The sequence below is a fragment of the Periophthalmus magnuspinnatus genome, chromosome 18 (genome assembly GCF_009829125.3).
Source record: "Periophthalmus magnuspinnatus isolate fPerMag1 chromosome 18, fPerMag1.2.pri, whole genome shotgun sequence".
Lineage (NCBI taxonomy): Eukaryota > Metazoa > Chordata > Actinopteri > Gobiiformes > Gobiidae > Periophthalmus > Periophthalmus magnuspinnatus.
In genome coordinates, this window is record NC_047143.1 from 19,040,502 (window position 1) to 19,061,193 (window position 20,692).

General features: G+C 38.2%; 2 protein-coding genes across 2 annotated transcripts; both read left to right on the forward strand.

Annotated features, from left to right (window-relative positions):
- The first annotated feature begins 1,359 nt into the window (after positions 1–1,359).
- si:ch73-40a2.1 (tyrosine-protein kinase receptor TYRO3) lies at positions 1,360–9,785 on the forward strand. Its single transcript, XM_033983390.2, has 15 exons — positions 1,360–1,511; positions 2,258–2,313; positions 2,387–3,008; positions 4,146–4,301; positions 4,383–4,706; positions 5,217–5,406; positions 5,536–5,630; positions 6,171–6,299; positions 6,892–6,972; positions 7,047–7,139; positions 7,394–7,515; positions 7,836–7,945; positions 8,607–8,766; positions 8,851–8,987; positions 9,283–9,785. Exons 1-15 carry the CDS (start codon positions 1,427–1,429, stop codon positions 9,608–9,610), a joined length of 2,688 nt encoding a protein of 895 aa, XP_033839281.1. The 5' UTR covers positions 1,360–1,426; the 3' UTR covers positions 9,611–9,785.
- A 141-nt stretch (positions 9,786–9,926) lies between these two features.
- On the forward strand, positions 9,927–19,236 carry rab1ba (zRAB1B, member RAS oncogene family a). Its single transcript, XM_033983235.2, has 6 exons — positions 9,927–10,226; positions 12,868–12,940; positions 13,597–13,692; positions 14,745–14,840; positions 14,915–15,046; positions 15,524–19,236. The coding sequence occupies exons 1-6, from the start codon at positions 10,213–10,215 to the stop codon at positions 15,716–15,718; spliced, it is 606 nt and encodes a 201-aa protein (XP_033839126.1). The 5' UTR covers positions 9,927–10,212; the 3' UTR covers positions 15,719–19,236.
- Positions 19,237–20,692: the final 1,456 nt, after the last annotated feature.

A 20,692-nucleotide genomic window follows, 5' to 3' on the forward strand; every position in this document is an offset into this window, starting at 1 on the left:
ATCTTTTCCAGCAAGGTCATAAATAAACTAATAATGTCTACCTTCAGATGTAGGTCCTCAGAGGTTCAATTTTTAAAATATTATATCTGATATTGAAAGGTGAGAGTAGTAGGAATCCAAATCTGTTGTAAACATGGCCTCTTACTAGGCCTTTCACATTAATACATTTTAAGTGAGATATTTTGCTACATAAACTATCACAATCAAAGATAATCTTGAATCTACTTCATGCCCCTGAAATAATAACTCTTAAGAAAAATTGCAGAAAACCTTTATCTAAATGTACTATGCCATGAGCTGCACTAAATAGCATATTGAAATACATAAGTATTACAAAAGCAATACAAAAGTAGATAGTTAGTATCTCTAAGAGGTCCTTGTTATGTTATATGTAAAAAAAAAATTAAAGTGCAAAGAATGGCCCACATGATACTAAGGCCCCCAAAATCAGTCGGCACAGAATTATTGTGACAAGCCTATCTGTTACTAAACTAAGGTACTTGTTTTCTCAAGAACAGCATCCTCTAGGTAATCTCAGTAATTACACAACTGCAAAACACTTCATTTGTGCCTGTATTTGCTATATCACATGCCTTGTATTTGTCAATACTGACCAAGTATAAGATGCTTCTCAAGTTATCTGCCTCGATTTCTGCTATGGGCGTAGGACCCGTGTCTGAATGTGTTTGACTTCAAATGTAGAAATGGAAAATTAAATATGATGACAGAGGTGAAAATTAGATTGACTCATCGAAACAAAGGTCTCAAAGAAACAGGAAGTGAAGACTTTGCAAATGTTATGGGATCTTGTAATGTTGTGAAAACTGGGGGTTCCACCATGCACCCTGCATGCACACATAGACGACAGTAAACTAAAAACTGATATAAGTACAAACTGCTTATCACATCTGATGTTAATGACTTTTTTTCGAGAGACTCGAAAGACTTTTAATACAGTTCCACTTCCTTCCACTTTCTTCAGTAAAACATGGTATTTTGAAATGTATTTTGTGAAAAATAGCAAATTTCTACAAAAAGAGAGAAAAAGTGCTAATGGTATTTTCAAACATAAAATAATAAAAAAAAAAATACCTTCAACAGCTTAAAGTTTGAAATCTAAACATGGTTTACCAACATGATTTTTTTTTTTGTTTTTTTTTTTACTTGAAATAGCACTATAATAGCTACATATAGAAATAAATGGCATGTGACATAAATACACACAGTTTATTTACATAGGTCAACATTACCACCCACCTCTGTTTCAATGTCTCGATAAAAATAAGGCGGAATAAGTGTGGGATTTACACAGGAAGTTAACTGCTCCTAAGTAGGGGGAAGGCTGTAATTAAACAGTCTTGACTCATGAAGTAAACTGAATAGCTGCTGAAGACCTGATACTCTGCAGTGGGGGCAGGCGGACAATATGAGGAGGTTGCCGGTTCGATTCCTGCTCTTTTTTTTGATCTGGAAGGTCACCTTTGGCACACAACCTCCACTGCCACAGGAAGGTGAGTGTGTCTACATGCTGTCAGTCACATATTACGTATTGGCTTGTCAAGAAAAGATAGGAATGTCCATTACACCAAGTGTTTTAATATTATGGTCCATCGTTCATTGTTGTGTAAAGATAAAAGAAATACACTGTGCTGGACTTACAGTATCACTGAATGTATATTGGCTTTTCGTCATTCGCTCAACTGGACTGTACTACTTCTGTTTATGTAGTACTTTGTAACTGTAATTAATTGAGATGCATAAATCCCCAAATAATTATTAATTAAATTAGTGTTGAAGTATTACATTTAAACCCTGCTCTTCTTGTTTTTTAAACCAAAACAGTTACAGTGGAACCAAAATGGTTGTCTGTGCAGAGCAATTTATGAATGGTGTCCATATTATAGGTCATATTACAAATGATTTAGCACCTATCTTGATCATTTTTCCCTACATAGTAAAAAAAAACTAAAATTCTGTCAACTGAAAAAATGTTTAATTAGAGATGATGGTCCAGTTGACAGAATAGAAATTTTCTTTTACTATGGATCATACCTGGATAACGAGAGATTACACAGACATGAGGAAGTAGACACTCTGAAGAATAAGATAAGTCTGGATAACAGTCATGAGTGTTATAGCCAAAAGTTGTCACATACCTTCTGTTCATATTTACACCAGGGGAACTTTTTGTTAACTTAATATCAATAATTTTCCCCAGTTTAAACATATAACATAAAATTGTGTTTCATTTGTTTAGTGGATATTTTGCGTTTGACCCAACAGTCGACATGGACATCTAATCCTAAAAATGAGGTATTGATACAGTGACAGTACAGCACAATGCAATAAGCAGGTCTCTTATAATCTTATACTATTTCTTTTCCAGTTCAATAAGATCAATATGCCCCTTGGGGGCATGAGTCCGGTGCCAGTGCTCCAGGCCTGTGCCCGTACTGACAGGAGGAGTGTTCTCAGTGAGTGGACAAAGCTCGGAGACGCTACACATCTGTATGTGGACATCACCTTGGCCCTGGAGAGGGAGGTGTCTGGTCAGCCTGTCCCACTGCAGCTCCATCTGCTTGACTCCAGATTCCCCAGCAGACAGATATCAGAGCGCTGGAGAGTGCGGAACATCAATGTGTCCCGGCCGTTTCCATCTACTCCCCATCCAGCTGAACTGTCCCAGTACTTCAGCGCCCACACGGCCTTGGATCTGGGCCCTGTCAGGAACACAGGCTTCCAGCTGGGACTGTCCTACACGGGGACATGTGTGCTGGTTTCTTCTATCAGGGTCTTCTACAGAAGGTGTCCAGACATGGTGCTGGCCCTCAGTTCCTTCTCTGGGGCTGCTGGAGGCTCAGGGCCAGTGAGGGGCTCCTGTCTGCAATGGGCAGTGGAGGAGGGGGGCCCTCTTGAGAGAAACTGCAGTGTAGAGGGAGTGTGGGGGCCACAGCAGGGACAGTGTGTCTGTGAACCAGGGCACCAGCAAGTGTCTGATCACTGCCAAGGTAAAATCTAGATTAGACTCATGCAAGTCTGACAACACAACATTCAGATACTTAAAATACATTTGCAATAGCATAATCTCAAGGCTGACTGTGACACAACAATGTAACAAGATTGTATCAGGCCTGTGCAATGTATAATATACCACTATAGTTATGTACGTGATGTCGCTATAGCTAGATTTCATATCACTTTCATTGTATCAGAATTTGTCCATTATTATCATTATTGTCCTATATCACTATATATATATATATATATAGTGATATATATATATCACTATATCACTATATGTCATACTCAAGGCCAGGGGGCCAAATGCGGCCCTCCACATAATTTCGTGTGGCCCTCGACAGGGTAAACTCAAAGGTATGATGGTCTTAAAATGTAATTTTTTCAGGAGATACACAGTTACACAGCCACTTTTTTACATCTAGGCTAATGCATATGTAATATTTGTAACTTGAACAAGTAATAAATACAGAAACAGTTAATTAACAAGTTAAAAAAAGTAGTTAGATTTATTTTACATCCGGCCCTTTGAAGGCAGCTATTTTGCTAATGTGGCCCCCGGTGAAAATATGTTTGACACCCCTGTCCTATATTATTCAACCATGCCTGAGAGCTTTTAGCCAGGTTAGAATGTTGTTATTTAATCAAAAACAGACTTGGAGTTGTGTTTTGTTTCATTCACATATGTTTGAGTAAGTATTAGTTTGTCTACATCTTCAAAGCACAAAATGCTCTTCACATTGTGATCCCATAAGTTTGTAGTTTTAAGTTAACAGCTACTTTTTAGCTTTTTTTATTTAGATTGGCAATTTCAAATCTGAAATTATCCAAATGATTCTAGTGTTTGGAGATTAAAAACACAGTGGAGCACTTCCTGTATTACCATGTGACATCACAAGTGGTTTCTGTTTGAGAGGTGAGTTCCTCTAAAGCCTAAATATGCAGGATTTGTGTGTTAAACATGCGTGAGCGAAACAAAACACAATTCTGGGTATGTTTTTGATGAGGAAGTGACATCATGACATAAATCAGGAAATAACATAATATGGGCCCTTGTCTAGTCGGGCTAGCATTTTTACCACACATAAATGCATTTCATAAAACTTAATTTTCCCTTTGTTGATCAGCCTGTGGAATAGGGTTGTACAGATGGGCCAATCAGAGTGGAGTATGTCAGAAGTGCCCTCCACACAGTGAGACTCTCACAGTGGGCTCAGATAGGTGTGAGTGCATGCCGGGCTACAGCCGCCTACCCTCTGACCACCATGACCTGGGCTGTGCAAGTAAGTGATCTGTTTAAGCTATGGTTATAGAATATGATGAACGTCATGTAATTGTACTTTTATTTGAATCTTTCACCACAGAGCCACCCTCAGCTCCAATGAATCTGAAAGCCCACGACTATAATGTCTCTGTTCTGGTTCTTACATGGAACCCTCCTATTGACCATGGGGGTAGGTTGGACATATTCTACCAAGTCCAGTGTGAGACATGCGGACAACATAGTGACCAGTGGAAAACATGTGATGGAGTTCTTTTCCTGCGTGACTCCCTGACCACTACATCTGTGAACCTCTCTGGGGTTAACCCCTACCAGGACTACAGGCTGTCAGTACAGGCCCGGAATGACATATCCATCCTGCAGGGGGTGTCGCTCTCCTCCACTGCCACTATAACTATTCAGAGATGTAAGGAAAACTACTATGTACTCTATATTTACATTCTTGAATGACAGTATGCATTTCTCAGCAAGCTCTTCAAAATGCAAGAGTGAACTGTTAACCATCAAACACATGGGAAAACAATGAATTGCACGTGAATGAATTTTGTGTGCATAATTATCCTAAACTCGAATATCACAGCATCAAAAGGCTAAGCATCTGCACTTGACAGACTGTATTTCTAATGATTCCAAAGAGACAAAATGATCAGTGAATAAAAAAAGGCCAAGGTGTCTGCCACAATGGGATCAAAAATATTCTGAAAAGACAATCAGGTTACAACATGTGAACCATGAATCACAATTATTATATTCAGTAGCAATTGTCTCTTGATTCAAACAGGGATGTGTCATTTCCACTTTGAACATGTTTGAACAAGATTGCTATTACTCATTCTGAGAAAGTGTAATTTATTAAACTGTAATAAGTATTCAGGAAGCCTTTTTTCAAGTGACCATGACCTGTGTGTGTTACCAGGGAGAGTGCCCCCTGTGCCAACAGTAAACGTCACACCTAACCCTGAAATGGAGGCCCAGGTAACAGTGTCCCAGCAGCACAGGGGCCTATTCTTGTGGGTCACTTTGGGGGTCCTGTTTGGAGTCCTGCTTCTTTTGACTGTCATCCCCATCGCAGTGTGTATCTTCCAACACAAGTACTCTAAACTCAGGTAATAACCAAACCAACGTTTGTAATCTCAAATGACACAAGTGATGATGATGATAATAATAATAATAATAATAATAATAATAATAATAATTAACAAAAAAGTGGTATAATTTGACGTTGCCTTTCCCAGATCAGAGCAGGATGTAGAGCTAATCCCCATAAACCCTGAGGTCTCATACAGACGTTCGCAACAAATGGTTGAGCTCACCTCACAACAAACCAACAGTAAGTTTAAAATCTTCTTTATTATAGTTCTTGGGATTTTGTCTTAACGACTGACAGGGGGATCAAAGATACAGAACTCGGGGAACAGTTCAACAATGTTTATTTACAGCTTGAAATGTGCAAATTAAGGTAGATTGATCAGATAGTTGAGAGTGGGGTTGTTTGCAGTACTTCTTCAGTAGATCGTGGGCAGCAGGGTCAGAGATGAGGTAAGCCGTACCAGTAGAGGTGAGCTGAGCGGGTCCAGAGAGCGGGATCGTATGAGGAGCAAAAACATCCAACTTAGAAAGGAGTAGCAAATGCAAAATATAAGACTGAGCCAAGCAGAACTGCACTACTGTAGATACACAGACGATCTGGCACCGAGTGTCAGGTCCTGGCTCCCTTTATCCTCCCCCAGGTGCAGCTTGATTAACAATTAGTTCCAGGCTCTGATACAGAAGGGAGAGGGAAAACAGCACAAAACACAAGGCAGACTGGGATCTTGACAGATTTGCTTGAATAATAGACCTACTATTCTCTCCTGTGTCTGACCCTTAGCAGTGTCCCAGGCTGGAGCAGAGAGTGTGCTGCAGTTGTTGGAGGGGCTTGGGGGAAGACTGGCCGCTTCACTGAAGGAGGTCCTGGTGGAGAGGCGTCAGCTCACTCTGGGCAAGGAACTAGGCAAAGGTCTGCTTTTGGAGCAAAACGAAATAATACTGATTTTGTTGAAGAAGTTACATATGGAATAAATTAGAGCAGCGTTCACAAACTTTCAGACCCTCAAAAAAACAATGTGAACAACTTGAATCCTCACTTCCAAATGAAATTTCTCAAATTTCTAGTGGCAAAAATATTTTAAAATTAGTTTAATGACACTTTATTTTAGCTTTTTTGTTATTTGATCTAATTTCACAAAGAAAATACAGGCTACATAGAGACTAAACACATTGCCATTAATATTAAATTATAGTTTAAAATCGTCTCGCAACCTCCAGTTTGAGATCCAGTTTGAGATCCCATGCATTATGAGAGGCCATATTGTTTGGTATAGTTGCATTTTAATGGTGGTAGTTGTTAATCAACTAGTTCCACACCTTTTCAAAGATATTTAAACAAAAAATACAAAAAGGTTTAGATATTACTGTGCAAAAACCAAACAATATCTTAAAAAGAGTTTCATAATAAACTTCAATAACTTTTAGTAATATCTAGTTGACTGTCTTTGTGCCAAATTTAGATGGCTAAAATAAAAGTATTCCTAATAGTGTTGTGTTGGCAGGAGAGTTTGGGTCCGTCTATGAGGCAATCTTTACTGAAGAGGATGATGTGAACATTAAGGTTGCAGTGAAAACCATGAGAGGTAAAATTACTATTAATATATATTACATGAATGGATTTAGTCTGATCTCTGCTTAAATCTTTTTTTTTATTCAGTTGGATTTCATACCCAGGAAGACCTACATGAGTTTCTGAGAGAGGCTGAGATTATGAAGAACTTCAGTCATGACAATGTTGTGCGACTACTTGGTGAGAGACATAAGAACTTGATAAAAAGTTACAACTACTAAATTATAAAATACTGCTGAATAATATCAGGTATCTGTACTACAATTACTACCTAGGAAGCATAAACACATTTTTCATAAACATACGTGACAGTGAAGTACTTTATTGTTGATGCTCCTCAGAATTCAATTGCAATTTGCTCCTCTGACCTGTTGCTGCCCTCTACTGTCTGTTACTATAATACAGTTTTGGGCCTTGTGCTTATCCGTGTGCAGGGGTGACTCTACAGCGGGAGGAGGACAGCACTGTGCCTGTCCCTTTGGTAATTCTGCCCTACATGAAACATGGGGATCTGCGTCGCTTTCTCATCGCTACACGCTATGGAGACATTCCCATGGTATCAATTTGAGTTAATGAAACATTTACGTTAACTTTACACCACACATTGTGACAATATAGCTATGGTCAAGATTTAAATATCAAAAGCACAAATAATGGGAAGTCCAGTTACAATGTATTGAACTTAGTTTCTGGTGGTAATGACATTTCCATCCTATTAATAAACTTACTTCCTTAGCAACAGTGTCATTACATTTTTGCTATCTCAGCATTTCCATAGATAGAATAAATTGCACAAGAGATTTTTACATTCTTTAGCACTTTCTTTGAAAATACAAAGTGAAAATAATATAGGCTTACTTTATTTGCATGTTCCAGTTTGTGCCATACCAGACTCTACTGCGTTTCATGGTGGACATTGGTGAGGGGATGGACTATCTCAGTTCCCAGGGTTTTCTGCACAGAGATCTGGCAGCTCGCAATTGCATGTGAGTTTAGAACAGGCAGAAAGTCTTGCATTGCACACCTCTGCTCTAGACTAGGGAGACTAGAAAAAAGAGCCATTTTTTGTATTGAAGTTGCTGTTTATTGTTTTAAATTAAGATTTGGTTCACAGCACAAAATGTAAACACATTCAGAAGCATCAAAAGTATTTTGACAGATTGAAATGAACTGCTTATGTAATATGAGAATCGTACACATTTTGGAAGTTATAATAGTCTAAACTTCAACAAGTTTTTTCCTTATAAAAAGACAAGGTATCTTGTACATTGTGTATATTTTGCAGAGGACATAATACTACTTAAATAATTGTTACCATTGCAATGTGATAACTGCGACAATTCAAATTACACTTTCAATATGATGTTAAGTATGCAACCCTTGTTTGGACATAGTTTGGCAATATTATTTATTATTTAGTAAATGAAATGTTTAAAACCAACACTACACTGTTTATTCAAGCTTTGAAAAGGCCTGGAGGTGGCTTATTGGTCTTAAATCAACGACTCCTTGTTTGTCCATGACTGGGCTGCTGTCCTCTGTCATTGGTATTCCACTGTGGCCTGTCCAATGTGACGGAAGCGTTGGAAAGCACAAATGTTCAAAGTGTAAATGCAGTTGCTTTGATGTATGCATCTGGGCACACAGGTTAGGCGATGACCTCAAGGTGCGTGTGGCAGATTTTGGACTTTCCAGAAAAATCTACGACAACAATTATTATCGTCAAAAAGAAGCCATCCGAGTGCCGATTAAATGGATGGCTATAGAGAGTCTGTCTGAGTCTGTCTATACCACAAAGAGTGATGTCGTGAGTAAAATGAAATCACCTTTTTCTAAACTAGTTCAGTTGGCACTAGAACTGGATGGTATGAGAGTATTAATGCCTTTGCAGTGGTCATTTGGGATCACCATGTGGGAAATAGTGTCCCGTGGGAGAACACCATATCCTGGAGTCCATAATCATGAGCTGTTGGACCTACTGCTGACTGGATACAGACTCAAAGCTCCAGGCGACTGTGACCCAAAACTGTAAGATACTATCAACAGCTGCATGTAGTCTTTGATTATTAAAACATTTATTCAGCCATTATTAATATATAATTTATCTGTAATTAAGTCTGACTAAATTAATTTCGTAAATATTCCAATTAACTCATACCATGGTGTGATTTTAATTGTGTTATTACATACTTTTATCAAGTAATACATAAATGTTGTGAAGACAGTCATCCAATAGTCTACTTTTGTGTAATAAATATGCAATTACTGAATTTGTTTACTTTTTGTATCCTCACTGTATTACCGCTCATTGTTTTCCTCACAGGTGGGAAGTGATGCATACCTGCTGGGAGAAGCAACCCTCTCAGAGGCCTGGCTTCAGAGAACTTGCGGACAGACTCAAAGCTCTTCTGTCAGAACTGCCTGCACTGGAGGAATGTCAGGAGGCCACCTACATAAACCAGGGCCTGGAGGCAGCTGCTGCTGCAGCTGACTGCCTCACTCCACTCAGCCACTCTAGAGAAGGCACCAATGAGAATGTGTACCTGCCTGCACCTGTGGGAGCTGCTGCTCCACAACGAGAGGAAGATATAGAAATTGAAGATGGATATCTCAAATCTATGCCTATTACTGAATCAGAGTCAGAGGTCTAAAGTAAATATACTAGGATATGTTTTGTAATGTTTTTTGTGATCAAATTTTTATTCAAGTATCAATCTCTAGTGGGGGGGGGAATATGTTTTTAATGTTATTTGTATATATATTTTAGATTGCATGGGTAAAACCAATATGTAAAAAGTTTGCTAATTTGCTAGTTTGTCTATTTTGAAATAAAAACACATAAAATGAAAATCGCCAAATTATTTACAGAAACATTGAACATGGCCTTAATTGCAGTTTTTATTCTGGACTACAAATCCCAAAACAACTCCTCAGCTCACTCCAGAGTGCCACGTCACCTTACGTCACTTCCGCACATGCTCAGTTATCTTGAACCTCTACCAAGCAGCGGACACAGAACGGCTAGAAAAGGGATAAAATATTCGGACCTAACGCTGAACAAACGGGATATGTCCGCTTGATTTTGGAATATATGAACCAATAGACGGTTAATAAGGTGAAACAAGACGTGGGCAGTAACAGAATACCAAATAGGGGATTAAGTGCCTCGGATACCGGACCTACAAGTCATCTTTTTGCCGGAGTAGGAAGGAAGAGACGATTCGCCAACGGAAAAACACATCACCGTGACACCATGAACCCTGAATAGTGAGTTTTACAGAGCTATACGCTTTATCGTAAGGCGTTGATCGTGTATATTTAGACATAGTTCTGAGATCTAACATTGTAACATATCTCACAATCATCTATTTACATTTTTATTTGTTTCTAAGCAAGCAGAATTTTGTCAGGGCGCGGACCGCAGCTTGTTTCAAGTGTCAGTCTCGATAACGCGTTTTTGCTCGGCGTCAGCTGACATCTCACTCGTCTCGGTGTGTCACGGGACAAAAAGGCCACTAAACCAGCTGAAATTAAAGCTACAGCCACTGAAAACTCGAGGCGAAACTAAAATCATACTGCTGACGTTTCACTTTCTTGTAGCTGATCGCGTAGTCACCATTGAGTAACATATGTGTTGCAAACCTGAAAAGTAGATAGTCATCCTAATACACAGGATGCGATGGCAAGTCCGAATCCCTATGCTTATTTGAATAGTAAAGGTAGTTTGATGAGATTTCGTAACAGCTAGCATATATCTGTCCATGATTATTTGGTCATACCATTGAGATATTTGGTATTGGTCGCTATGGACACCGTGACTGGACGTGTTGTTTCCTTGTGGAGGGGTCATTGTACGGCAGCCACCTGATACATACAAGAGAAGGCGACAGATGTGAGATGACAGCGGGATCCTTGGGGCCCTTTAAACGTCACTTGAGCAGCCGGTGTCTATCTATGAAGAGAGTGAACCCTGCTCGACTCGTTGGCCAATACCTCCACACCCATAACACACACACAACATTCACCTACGTTTGTGTGTGCGCTTTAAACTATCAAAACACTCATTCTAGGTACTTACCATGACTTACAAAAGCGGATTATAGTAGACCTCTAGGCTATATTCATACTTACAATTTCTGTTCTTGGTTAGTGCTAATGATTCTCAATAATAATAGGCTACAGAAATTTGTGTCACTGGGTAATTGGCATATTTAGCCCAGTAGTTCCTTTTAAGGTTTTGGGACTCTTCAAAAGCTAATATTTCCGTTCCTACTCAACAATATTAAAGTTGCCAAGTTCTTTATTGAGTCAGTTCAAGTAAAATGTAAAGGTTAATAACTCACTATCACTACCTGTCTTACTTACTACAGTACAGACAACCTTTTACACTAGCCACTTCTTCAATGGCCATGTAATGGATAGGGGTTATAGTTACACTAAAATGTAGATACTTAATATCTTCTTGGTTTCTTTTATGTCTAACCATATCTTGAACAATGTAACTAAACTGACTAACCACTTGTTGAGACAGACCCCTTTCATTTCTCCGGTATCCTTAGATTTCCATACACATTGTTTAGACATTAAATCAATGGTATATTTATATGTTGCTTTTCTCTATGTTGACAACACGTAGTTTTAGTGGAATGGCCTGTATTTAGGACAAACCATTCACATTCAGGACTTGTTTCAAGTGTATAAATTGGAATCCTGTGACTTGTTATTAAAGAGCAGTATATTAACTTTGTTATGTAACTTCTTGTTACAAAATTAAGTCATCATTGTTTAATTTATTGCCGTTTGACATCGTATTGAAGCTTTTTGACTCTTACTTGTTGCTTAAAATGTCTAATCTGTTTTTGTTATGAATGGTAAGTGTGCAACAGGGTAGCTCTCAGGTTCCATCACACTAGAATAGCACAGGTATTGGGCAATTCTGTAGTTGCACCCCTGTCAGACTCATGTGATGTTTATTCCATGACTCATGGCTTATTAAAGATTTGCAAAAGCTGAATAATTATTTAGTTGAAAATATTCTCCTAAGTACTTCACAACAACATTTACTTCTATCACTGTTAATCTGTAATATTTGTGTTTTTATTGAATTGCAAGAAGAGAGCTCCTGAACATCACACAGATGTTTATGCCAAAAATCCCAAATATGCAGGTTGTTAGTTATTCTGTATCTCTGGTATCTGTGGTATTAAGTTTCTGTGAGGAATGTCCACAGTGAACTTTTGGAGGCATTGTTTTCTTTCTCTCTTTTTAGGAACTATTTATTCTAACCCAATGCAAATAAAACACTGTTTAATAAGAACACCTTAATTAGCCTTAACCTCTTAATTAATGGTGCAGCGTGTAACTTTTCTGGTGCTGAGCTGCCACCTTCTTGTCGTCATGGAAATGCTATTGTTTTGCCTTGAATATTCCACAATATGAATAAATGCTAAAGATTTTATTGCTCAAAAATGCCTATAAAAACACAACACACAAGTTTGTCTCACCACAGATCTGAGCTGTAACTTGCTCTTGTGGTGTCTCTTGCTTGTTTCAGTGTAATGACATAAAGTGGAACATTCCAGGCAAATCAACAATGTATCCATTCTGACAACCAAGTGACTGACCTTTTCAACAGAAAAGTTACATAGTGTTTCTTTATTAAGAATGATTTAAGATTAGAAATTATGTTAAATTACTTTTTCAATATGATTTAAGTCTTTCATAAAGGTTTATTAAGGTATAGCTATTATAAAGTGGTACCAAACAAAACAAGATGTCCATACTTATCACATGTATTCTGTAGTGTTACAATGCAGCAGCTTCCTTTTATTAAACCAGTTTGTAGCAGCAGACCACCATGACTTCATTTTCTCCTCCAATGACCAAAGGTGTTGTACTGTTGTTTCAGTGACTATCTGTTCAAGCTCCTGCTCATCGGAGACTCTGGGGTGGGCAAGTCCTGTCTGCTGCTTCGTTTTGCTGTAAGTAGGGCTTTCTCAACCTTTTCCTGGAAAATCTGATCTACACTAATCAATTTTGCAGTCACAAGGAAAACCCTTAAAGGCAAATTCCCTGTATTTTTTAAAGTCATTTTGTAATATATGCCTGTATAGTGATATTTCACTACAAAATGTACAGCTCCCCATTTTGGAAAAAACAGACAAGAGGAATTACTTGTTCTGTACGAGATGGCTGCCTATAGAACCATGTACTTAGTCTTTGAAGCTTGCGTGGAAATAATTGTCTTAGCAAACAGCTATTACGTGCTAACTAACAGCACATAACTGTGAATAGAACAATAGCTGAAATGATGATTCTAAATTTGATTGATTGCACAGCCCTATTCCCCAATTATGCTATTACTATTTTCTAATTGCTGTATTTTGAGCAGCTGTGAACATAAACTATCCCTATTACAGTACTGAACAATGTAAACAGTAAACACTTAACGGCAATTAAAATAGACATGAAAGTAGGTCAGTGTTCTAGGTTTTTATAGTAAATTGCTTTCCTACTACATTTTCAAGCACTGCTTATTTACAAGTCTTATCTTGAAATGTCACTGTGGCCACCATAGCGATGCAAAACTACCGGTATACTTTTTGTTTGGATGTCCTATTTTGTTTTTTGCTCACAGGACGACACCTACACCGAAAGCTACATCAGCACAATCGGAGTGGACTTCAAGATCCGCACCATAGAGTTGGATGGAAAGACCATCAAACTGCAGATCGTAAGTGTGCTCTGCTCCAGCCCACACCTGAGCCAGGCCTTACCTCCAGCCTTTTGTGTGTGTGTGTGTGGATCCTGTTTCATTGAAGAGAACAGTCAGTGCCCCCCTCCCTGTTCTACTGTGTGTCTCTGCTAGATAGACAACAAACATAGTAAAGCTCTTATTGTGTTTAGATTAGAAGTGAATTTGATTATGTGAGTTTTGGCAAGATAAAAAACATGCCAGCTGTGTTTTCAAAATGGCTGTTGGTATAATATTTGAATATTTATGAAGAATTTGTGCAATAGACCTATTCAAATGTCATTAGAATGTTCAAAATTCTGGAAACAGGACAATAAAAAAGGAAGACTGTAACATGTTTTCAATAATTAATGGACATCAAATGTCAGTTGATGTTTCTGCAAGTTATTGTCCCATAAAAAAATAAAAATCATGATTTTACCTTCATCAAATAATTTAGTATATAAGAGATTGAACTATGTTCCACTTCACTTTTACATAGCCAACTACTCATTAAACAAATAAACTCAAATACTTGTGCTAATGTTTTCTGATCAGGCTCTAGGTTACTCATGTGCCCCGATTTTCACATTTCATGATATTCTGAGGCTAATTTCCTCATTGATATTTTCCACTTAACTTTTTTGAGATGCTGAAATGCTTTTAAAGGGTCTATCCATGGATTTCAGAATGATGATCTTCTGAAAGATAAAAAGTCCTCAAAATGTTGCCTATTAGCTGAAACTCAAGAATATATTTTACTGCACTGGTTAAGTACAAAGTTTTAGCGTAGGGGCCTTGGTACTTTTTTTAATGAAACCGCATGCATGTAGCTGTAGTGATGTTGATGGTTGAGGTTACAATATTTGGTCAGGTCAGGGATGACAGTTCTAAGGGAATGTGTGTGTATGTGTCAATAGTGGTGTTAATGCTTTGCTCAACAGTGGAACACTAATGCCTAAAGAAAGAATAACGCTATACAAACTTAAATAGCAGCATATTATACATATAGTTACATTGTGAGATGAATGCTGTGTTGTTTTATCTCCTAGTGGGACACTGCAGGTCAGGAGAGGTTTCGCACCATAACCTCCAGCTACTACAGAGGAGCACATGGCATTATAGTAGTGTATGATGTGACAGATCAGGTAAGTCTGCTGTGTTTTAAAGACTTTGGTCACTCAGTCCACTCTGTGATCAGTGATGTTATGTAATCTAACAGGAGTCCTATAACAACGTGAAGCAATGGCTACAGGAAATTGACCGCTATGCTAGTGAAAATGTGAATAAGCTGCTGGTTGGCAACAAGTGTGACCTTACCACCAAGAAAGTAGTGGACTACACAACAGCCAAGGTAAGACACTAGAAAAACAACTTAAAATCATAAGTAGAGGTAAGGTATATATATTGAAACATTTATAACATTGCAATTGCTGTTTTGGAGTATATCATCTATAATTAAAACCAATAACTACATTTAAAGAGTGTAAAGTGATATTTCTGCACTTTTTTACATTAATTCTATGGTCCATTCATGTTTTGTGCCATAATTTTTTCAGTTTAGTCCTGATGTAGACTTTTGTTTGGTCCTGTTAGTCCTGGTGTAGTCCAGATTTAATTTAGTCATAAAATGGTATTGAATATGTGCAAATGTGAACGCACTCTTACAGGCATGTTTTAGAACATTCCTGATGCGTTGTTAAAGTATTGTGTGAATATTGTCTTTGAGTTAACGCAAAAAAAATTATAGATTTAGATTTTTGTCAATATCGTCCACCCCTAATTATAATTATAATATAATAATTGTCCTGTTTCCTTTTATTTCTTTTAGGAATTTGCCGACTCTCTGGCCATCCCCTTCTTGGAGACCAGTGCGAAGAATGCAACAAACGTAGAGCAGGCTTTCATGACCATGGCTGCGGAGATCAAGAAGCGTATGGGCCCCGGAGCCACAGCCGGAGGGGACAAACCCAACCTCAAAATTGAGAGCACCCCAGTCAGGCAGTCCAGTGGGGGCTGCTGTTAAAGGACCCCTCCGCCCACCCACTACACCCCACCCACTTCCCCCATGTCACTCAGATCGGTCATCCTTCAACTATTACCATCTACATCACCCCCTGTGGAGTGGAGGAACACAAATTCTCCATGACTGAAAAGGACCTCATCTGACAAAGTAGAGGGGAAGCATTGCTTTCGATACAGGACAACAAAAACCTGGAGATGGGTCTGGATTTAGTGGGCAATTGAGGCAAGATGATGTTTAAATACAAACACACACACACACACAATCCCCTTTTACACAGAAATCTTTGCAAAGTGATTATTTATTTGCAACTTTTATAACACTTCATCTCATAATGTAACATATCTGTCAAGTGTGTTATACCTGTTGTAGTTTAGACATGTGACAGATCATAGGGAACTGACAAAATTTATCTCTTGTTTCTCACTGGACTCCATTCACAAAACAAAAAAAAATGCACCAGATGCCCTTCCTTTTGTTTCCATTTATCCAGGCTTGGGACTTGCATACACACTGTTACAAGCCACATCACAAAAATTCTTCGCTTCTTTCATATGCTGTGTAAAAGGGGCTACACACTTACAAGCTAGCTGGGGCAGTGCAACGCAGGTAGTTTTTGGCCACGTGGCTTTTTATAGGCGATGGGGCCTTGCTATTTATTGACGATTCGACAGGGAAAGCTCGTCCTTTGAGCCTTCTGCCTGCCCCTCTCCTCTCTCCAAATTTCTTCAATGCATGGACTTAATGATTTACACATTTCAAAGCAACAGCAGATATAGTAGTTTAACGCCATATTTCCACTCTTGGCTTGTTACTGCTTAACCATTTTAAACTCTTAAGATCTGACTAGAACCGGTTCCTATAGTGCCTGGTCACTCCTCCCACATTTCACGCAGAGCTAGCTGTCAAGCTAACCTGGCTAATCATTTTTGGCTTTGGATAAACCATGCCTTTTGTAAATAATTTATACTGTACCACCCCAATAATAACAATGTGACTTCACATTTGTTTTGAAATTCAGTGTAAAATGCTTTGCACTGCTGAACGATTTAAAAATAGATCTTGCCATTCTTGACAACAGCTAGCGAGCGCAAACTAAAGCTGGCAGGTTTTATCCAAGAGCCAGAAATTTATGGCTAAGAGGTCAGACTGACACAACTGTATTTTAATCTCATGATGGTTTTGACACTAAATACTGTGCAAGGGCAATGGCATACAGTCTGCTTAATCTAATAATAAGCCCTTAATAGTTGTTGTTGTGGTTTTAATCTTTTATTTGGGCTGTACATTGTGAACAGTACAGCGGTGGATGTGGTTTTGCTTGCTAGCAGATGAAGCAGGGTGCAGACTTGGTATGTGTGTGTGTTTGGGGATGGGTTCACTATTCTTTCCTTCCAGTTCTGTTCTGGTAAATTTCTGCTTTCCTTTTGCCTTACAAGTAGTTTGGCTTCTCCCTCACAATGCATCCATCTTTACAACCTACCCAGTCTTGTTGTTTGTTCACCTGCTATTGTCTTCTGTTTAAATTATCCAGGGCAGTTAAACCCAATGAAGTGTGTGGATTACCTGGGCTTAGGCTCTTAGTTCTTATTTCAAATTGTAGCATGCTAAAGTGCAACAAAGCAAACTCTGCACAAAATTTGCCATTTACAGAGTTTAACATGTTTAAACCAGTTCAGTGAAAGGTTTGCGATTGGCTAGCTTATTTTGCTGTCCAATTTAAAAAGCAAAAAGTTATTTAATTTAACATATGGATGCATGTATAAATAATACTAAAGTTTGCAGTGTATTCTTTTATCTGTAACTATTTCGCTCTGCACTCTGGCTAAATGTCGTTTGCATTGTTTTCTACCAAAAAATTCAAAAAGGTTTCCTACATTTTCTTTGGTCCCAATACTCTGTACACACAGTAGTTGGCACAGTGACAGTGAGACTTAGACAGGAATGTGGGGGGTTTCATACACAATGCTCAGAGTTGGTCATCTTCTCGCCACGGTGTTGGGTCTCAGCAGTATTTCCAGGGAACCTTTGAGGAATGCACAGAAACAACCATTAACTGCCCCCTGCCCAGCCCCTTACTGCAGCCGCTGCTCTGTAAAATACACAAGCTATTGAGGAGTGGTCTTGGAAGGGCAATACTAAAATCCTGTAGGTTTGGCTTGGTTGAATTTGAGAAGAAAGATCCAGGTTTACAGAAATTGGTCAACCAGAAAACTACAAAAATGTCCTTCCTGGAGTAGATGAGCTTTGATATTCCCTTTACAAACCTCTTGTATGCTAAGTGTAGACCCTCTGAGGCTTCCGTAGATTGTGGAACATTGTTTTAATGGGTGTGAGAGAATGAATTGTTAAAATATTTGACACTACACAGAAGCCAGAGAACCATTTAATTTGGTCTGTTTTAAATTAGTTCATCTTAATGAAGAATTGCTGGCATGGTTGAAGTCAAGATTTTTTTTATTTATTATTTGATATCACAAATAAACATCAACAGTTAATAATAACAACAACTCTAAATTAATGCAGTTCATTTAAAAAAATCTCTCTAATAGGATCTTTAACAGCATTCATTTTGATGTTAGGATATCTTATGGCGCACGTTTAGGGGTGTCCAGAGTTTTAGGGACTGACTGGTCATGGATTAGTTGACTGGATATGAACTCCCAACTCTCCCCATAGACCACCAATTGCATCCCTTTAAAAAAAAAAACAAAATCTCATTGCCTTATATTGTAATAGGTATCGCTTACATCGCAGGTATTGGACATAATGACTTCCACAGTCTTGGAGATGAGCCTTGCCGTTGCCTTGCGTCAGCTTCAGTTTACACTCATTTATTTATAGCCTTGATTTTTGTGTCACGTCATGCTAAACCAGAATGCTTGTCTTAAAAGTACAAGACTTTAAAAAAATTAATATACCTGTGGGGGAGGGAACAGTTGTGTTTTTGCGTGTTTGCAGTGCGTCATATGGAACATTCCTGAGTTTTTTTGGACATATGTTGGCATCCCAGCATTCACATCGGTCTCACTGAAGTAGATGCAAAACAAGCAATGTAAAAAAGAAATAGTCACACATGTCCCAATATTTGAATATGATTTTTACACAATTTGAGAAAAATAGTCACAAATCTTCTAGTAGCCTGGAAATTATATGTATTTTTTTTTTAAACTTTCATTATGTCTGTATTTGTTTTCTGCAGTTCTCATGTATTGTGTTGTCTAGTTCATTAAAGTGTACGGGGACATAGGGTTTGCGTTATTTGAATGTGATTCTAATGAAAAACATGTTTTTATTTTGTATTTCCTGTGTGTTTGGGGTGTTGTCCTTGTCATTTGCACATTGATTCTTTTCTTGCTGTCAGTGGAGGGGTTGATTATATCTGAAATGCCTCTCAGTCACTGTTCTTGTCTTTTTTTTTCAGCTATTTCTCTGCTGTCTCCCTGCTGAGTTTGATCATGTTTTTCTGTACATATTATAAATATACTATATATAATAAAACAGTCAAACGGTCACCTTTATAGCTTGTGTGTAATTCTTATTTCAGTAAATGTTGAATGTTCAGTATGATTTATCTAAATGGAGATTGTCTTGTATTGGTCTATTTAATGTATGTAGTAGGTTTGTCTCATATTGCCTACCATACTGACAGTGGTATCATAATATCAATAACAAATAGTGCAAACACAGAAGATAAAGTGGTTTATGAAAAAAATAATAATTCTAGAACAACTTATAATTCTGAGTAAAATTAATACATTATTTGGTATTAGGTTTCCCATTGAAAGAAGAGCAGCTATGTCCTGTAGAGGGAGCCAAAGACAAGAGCTCCAACTTACATTGTCCTGTGGAAAAATTGTATGACCATGTGTGACCAACATTCTGGCATCTGACATTGCAGGTGTGTTTGAAAATGTAAATAAAAATTACCATTTTTGTTCTTTCTACATACTGGAAATATGTCAAATCAATAATTAATATTTTTGACATTTGCTCATGTTATAGTCCTAAATTTGCCTGACCAGCCAAAATTATGGTGAAAGTCAGTTGGTTTAAAATTTGAATAGGCTTAGAAATCCCAGCTACTTGGCTCACATTATGTCACTCTTGTAAGTGCAACAAGTGTTTAATGAATATTATTGGTTATTTATTTGGAGTAAACAATTTAACAGCATGACATAAGTAGGATAAAATTAGTTTTACCACTTCTTACTCCCTCTCTAGTCTGCAACTTCTTTTTATTAACTTTTTTATATATATTATTTATTTCTGACAAGATGTATAAATGTGTATCTAGGGTATATGTTCAAAATAAAGAAATAAATATACATAAATACGCCGGGAGGAGGCCCCGGGGAAGACCCAGGACACGCTAGAGGGACTATGTCTCTCGGCTGGCCTGGGAACACCTTGGGGTCCCACCGGAGGAGCTGGAGGACGTGTCTGGGGTGTGGGAAGTCTGGGAGTCCCTGCTTAGACTGCTGCCCCCGCGACCCGGCCCCGGATAAGCGGAAGAAAATGGATGGATGGATGGATGCCTTTATTAAACTTATGGACTAAAATTAAAATACAACGTTTAAGATGAATGTATATACTTGTTTTTGGAAAGTGACTTGACCTCGGTGTACTTGTTACATTCCGTTCTCCACAGGCTCCAGTGTAAGTGGTGGTAATTGTGATTCTGGCTGGGTGCTGTGGAGCTGGGGACTCCTCTCCTCCTGATCCTCCTGCTGCTGAAATGTGGACCGCTGATGGTGACCTTGAGTTATTTTTAGCTCAATGGGGGCGCTGCACACAGGGAGTAAGGCTAGCAGGCACTAAAATGCACCTACATTTCTGCTAATGAGCATAAATGTGCTTATATTTGTTTGTTACTAAAATATCAATTGTATATACCATTTTATGTATGTAGATAATTACATCTAATATGATTTCTCATCCAATTAGACATAGATCCTAATGTCTGTAATCATTAAT

What these genes read in the sequence shown, in the direction of transcription:
- si:ch73-40a2.1 (XM_033983390.2), top strand. Translation starts at nt 1,427, where the DNA reads ATGAGGAGGTTGCCGGTTCGATTCCTGCTCTTTTTTTTGATCTGGAAG. An exon ending in CCATGACCTGGGCTGTGCAA is followed by an intron (nt 4,302 to 4,382) that starts GTAAGTGATCTG and finishes CTTTCACCACAG; the next exon opens with AGCCACCCTCAGCTCCAATG. An exon ending in ATACCACAAAGAGTGATGTC is followed by an intron (nt 8,767 to 8,850) that starts GTGAGTAAAATG and finishes ATGCCTTTGCAG; the next exon opens with TGGTCATTTGGGATCACCAT.
- rab1ba (XM_033983235.2), top strand. An exon ending in AGACCATCAAACTGCAGATC is followed by an intron (nt 13,693 to 14,744) that starts GTAAGTGTGCTC and finishes TTTATCTCCTAG; the next exon opens with TGGGACACTGCAGGTCAGGA. An exon ending in TGGACTACACAACAGCCAAG is followed by an intron (nt 15,047 to 15,523) that starts GTAAGACACTAG and finishes TATTTCTTTTAG; the next exon opens with GAATTTGCCGACTCTCTGGC.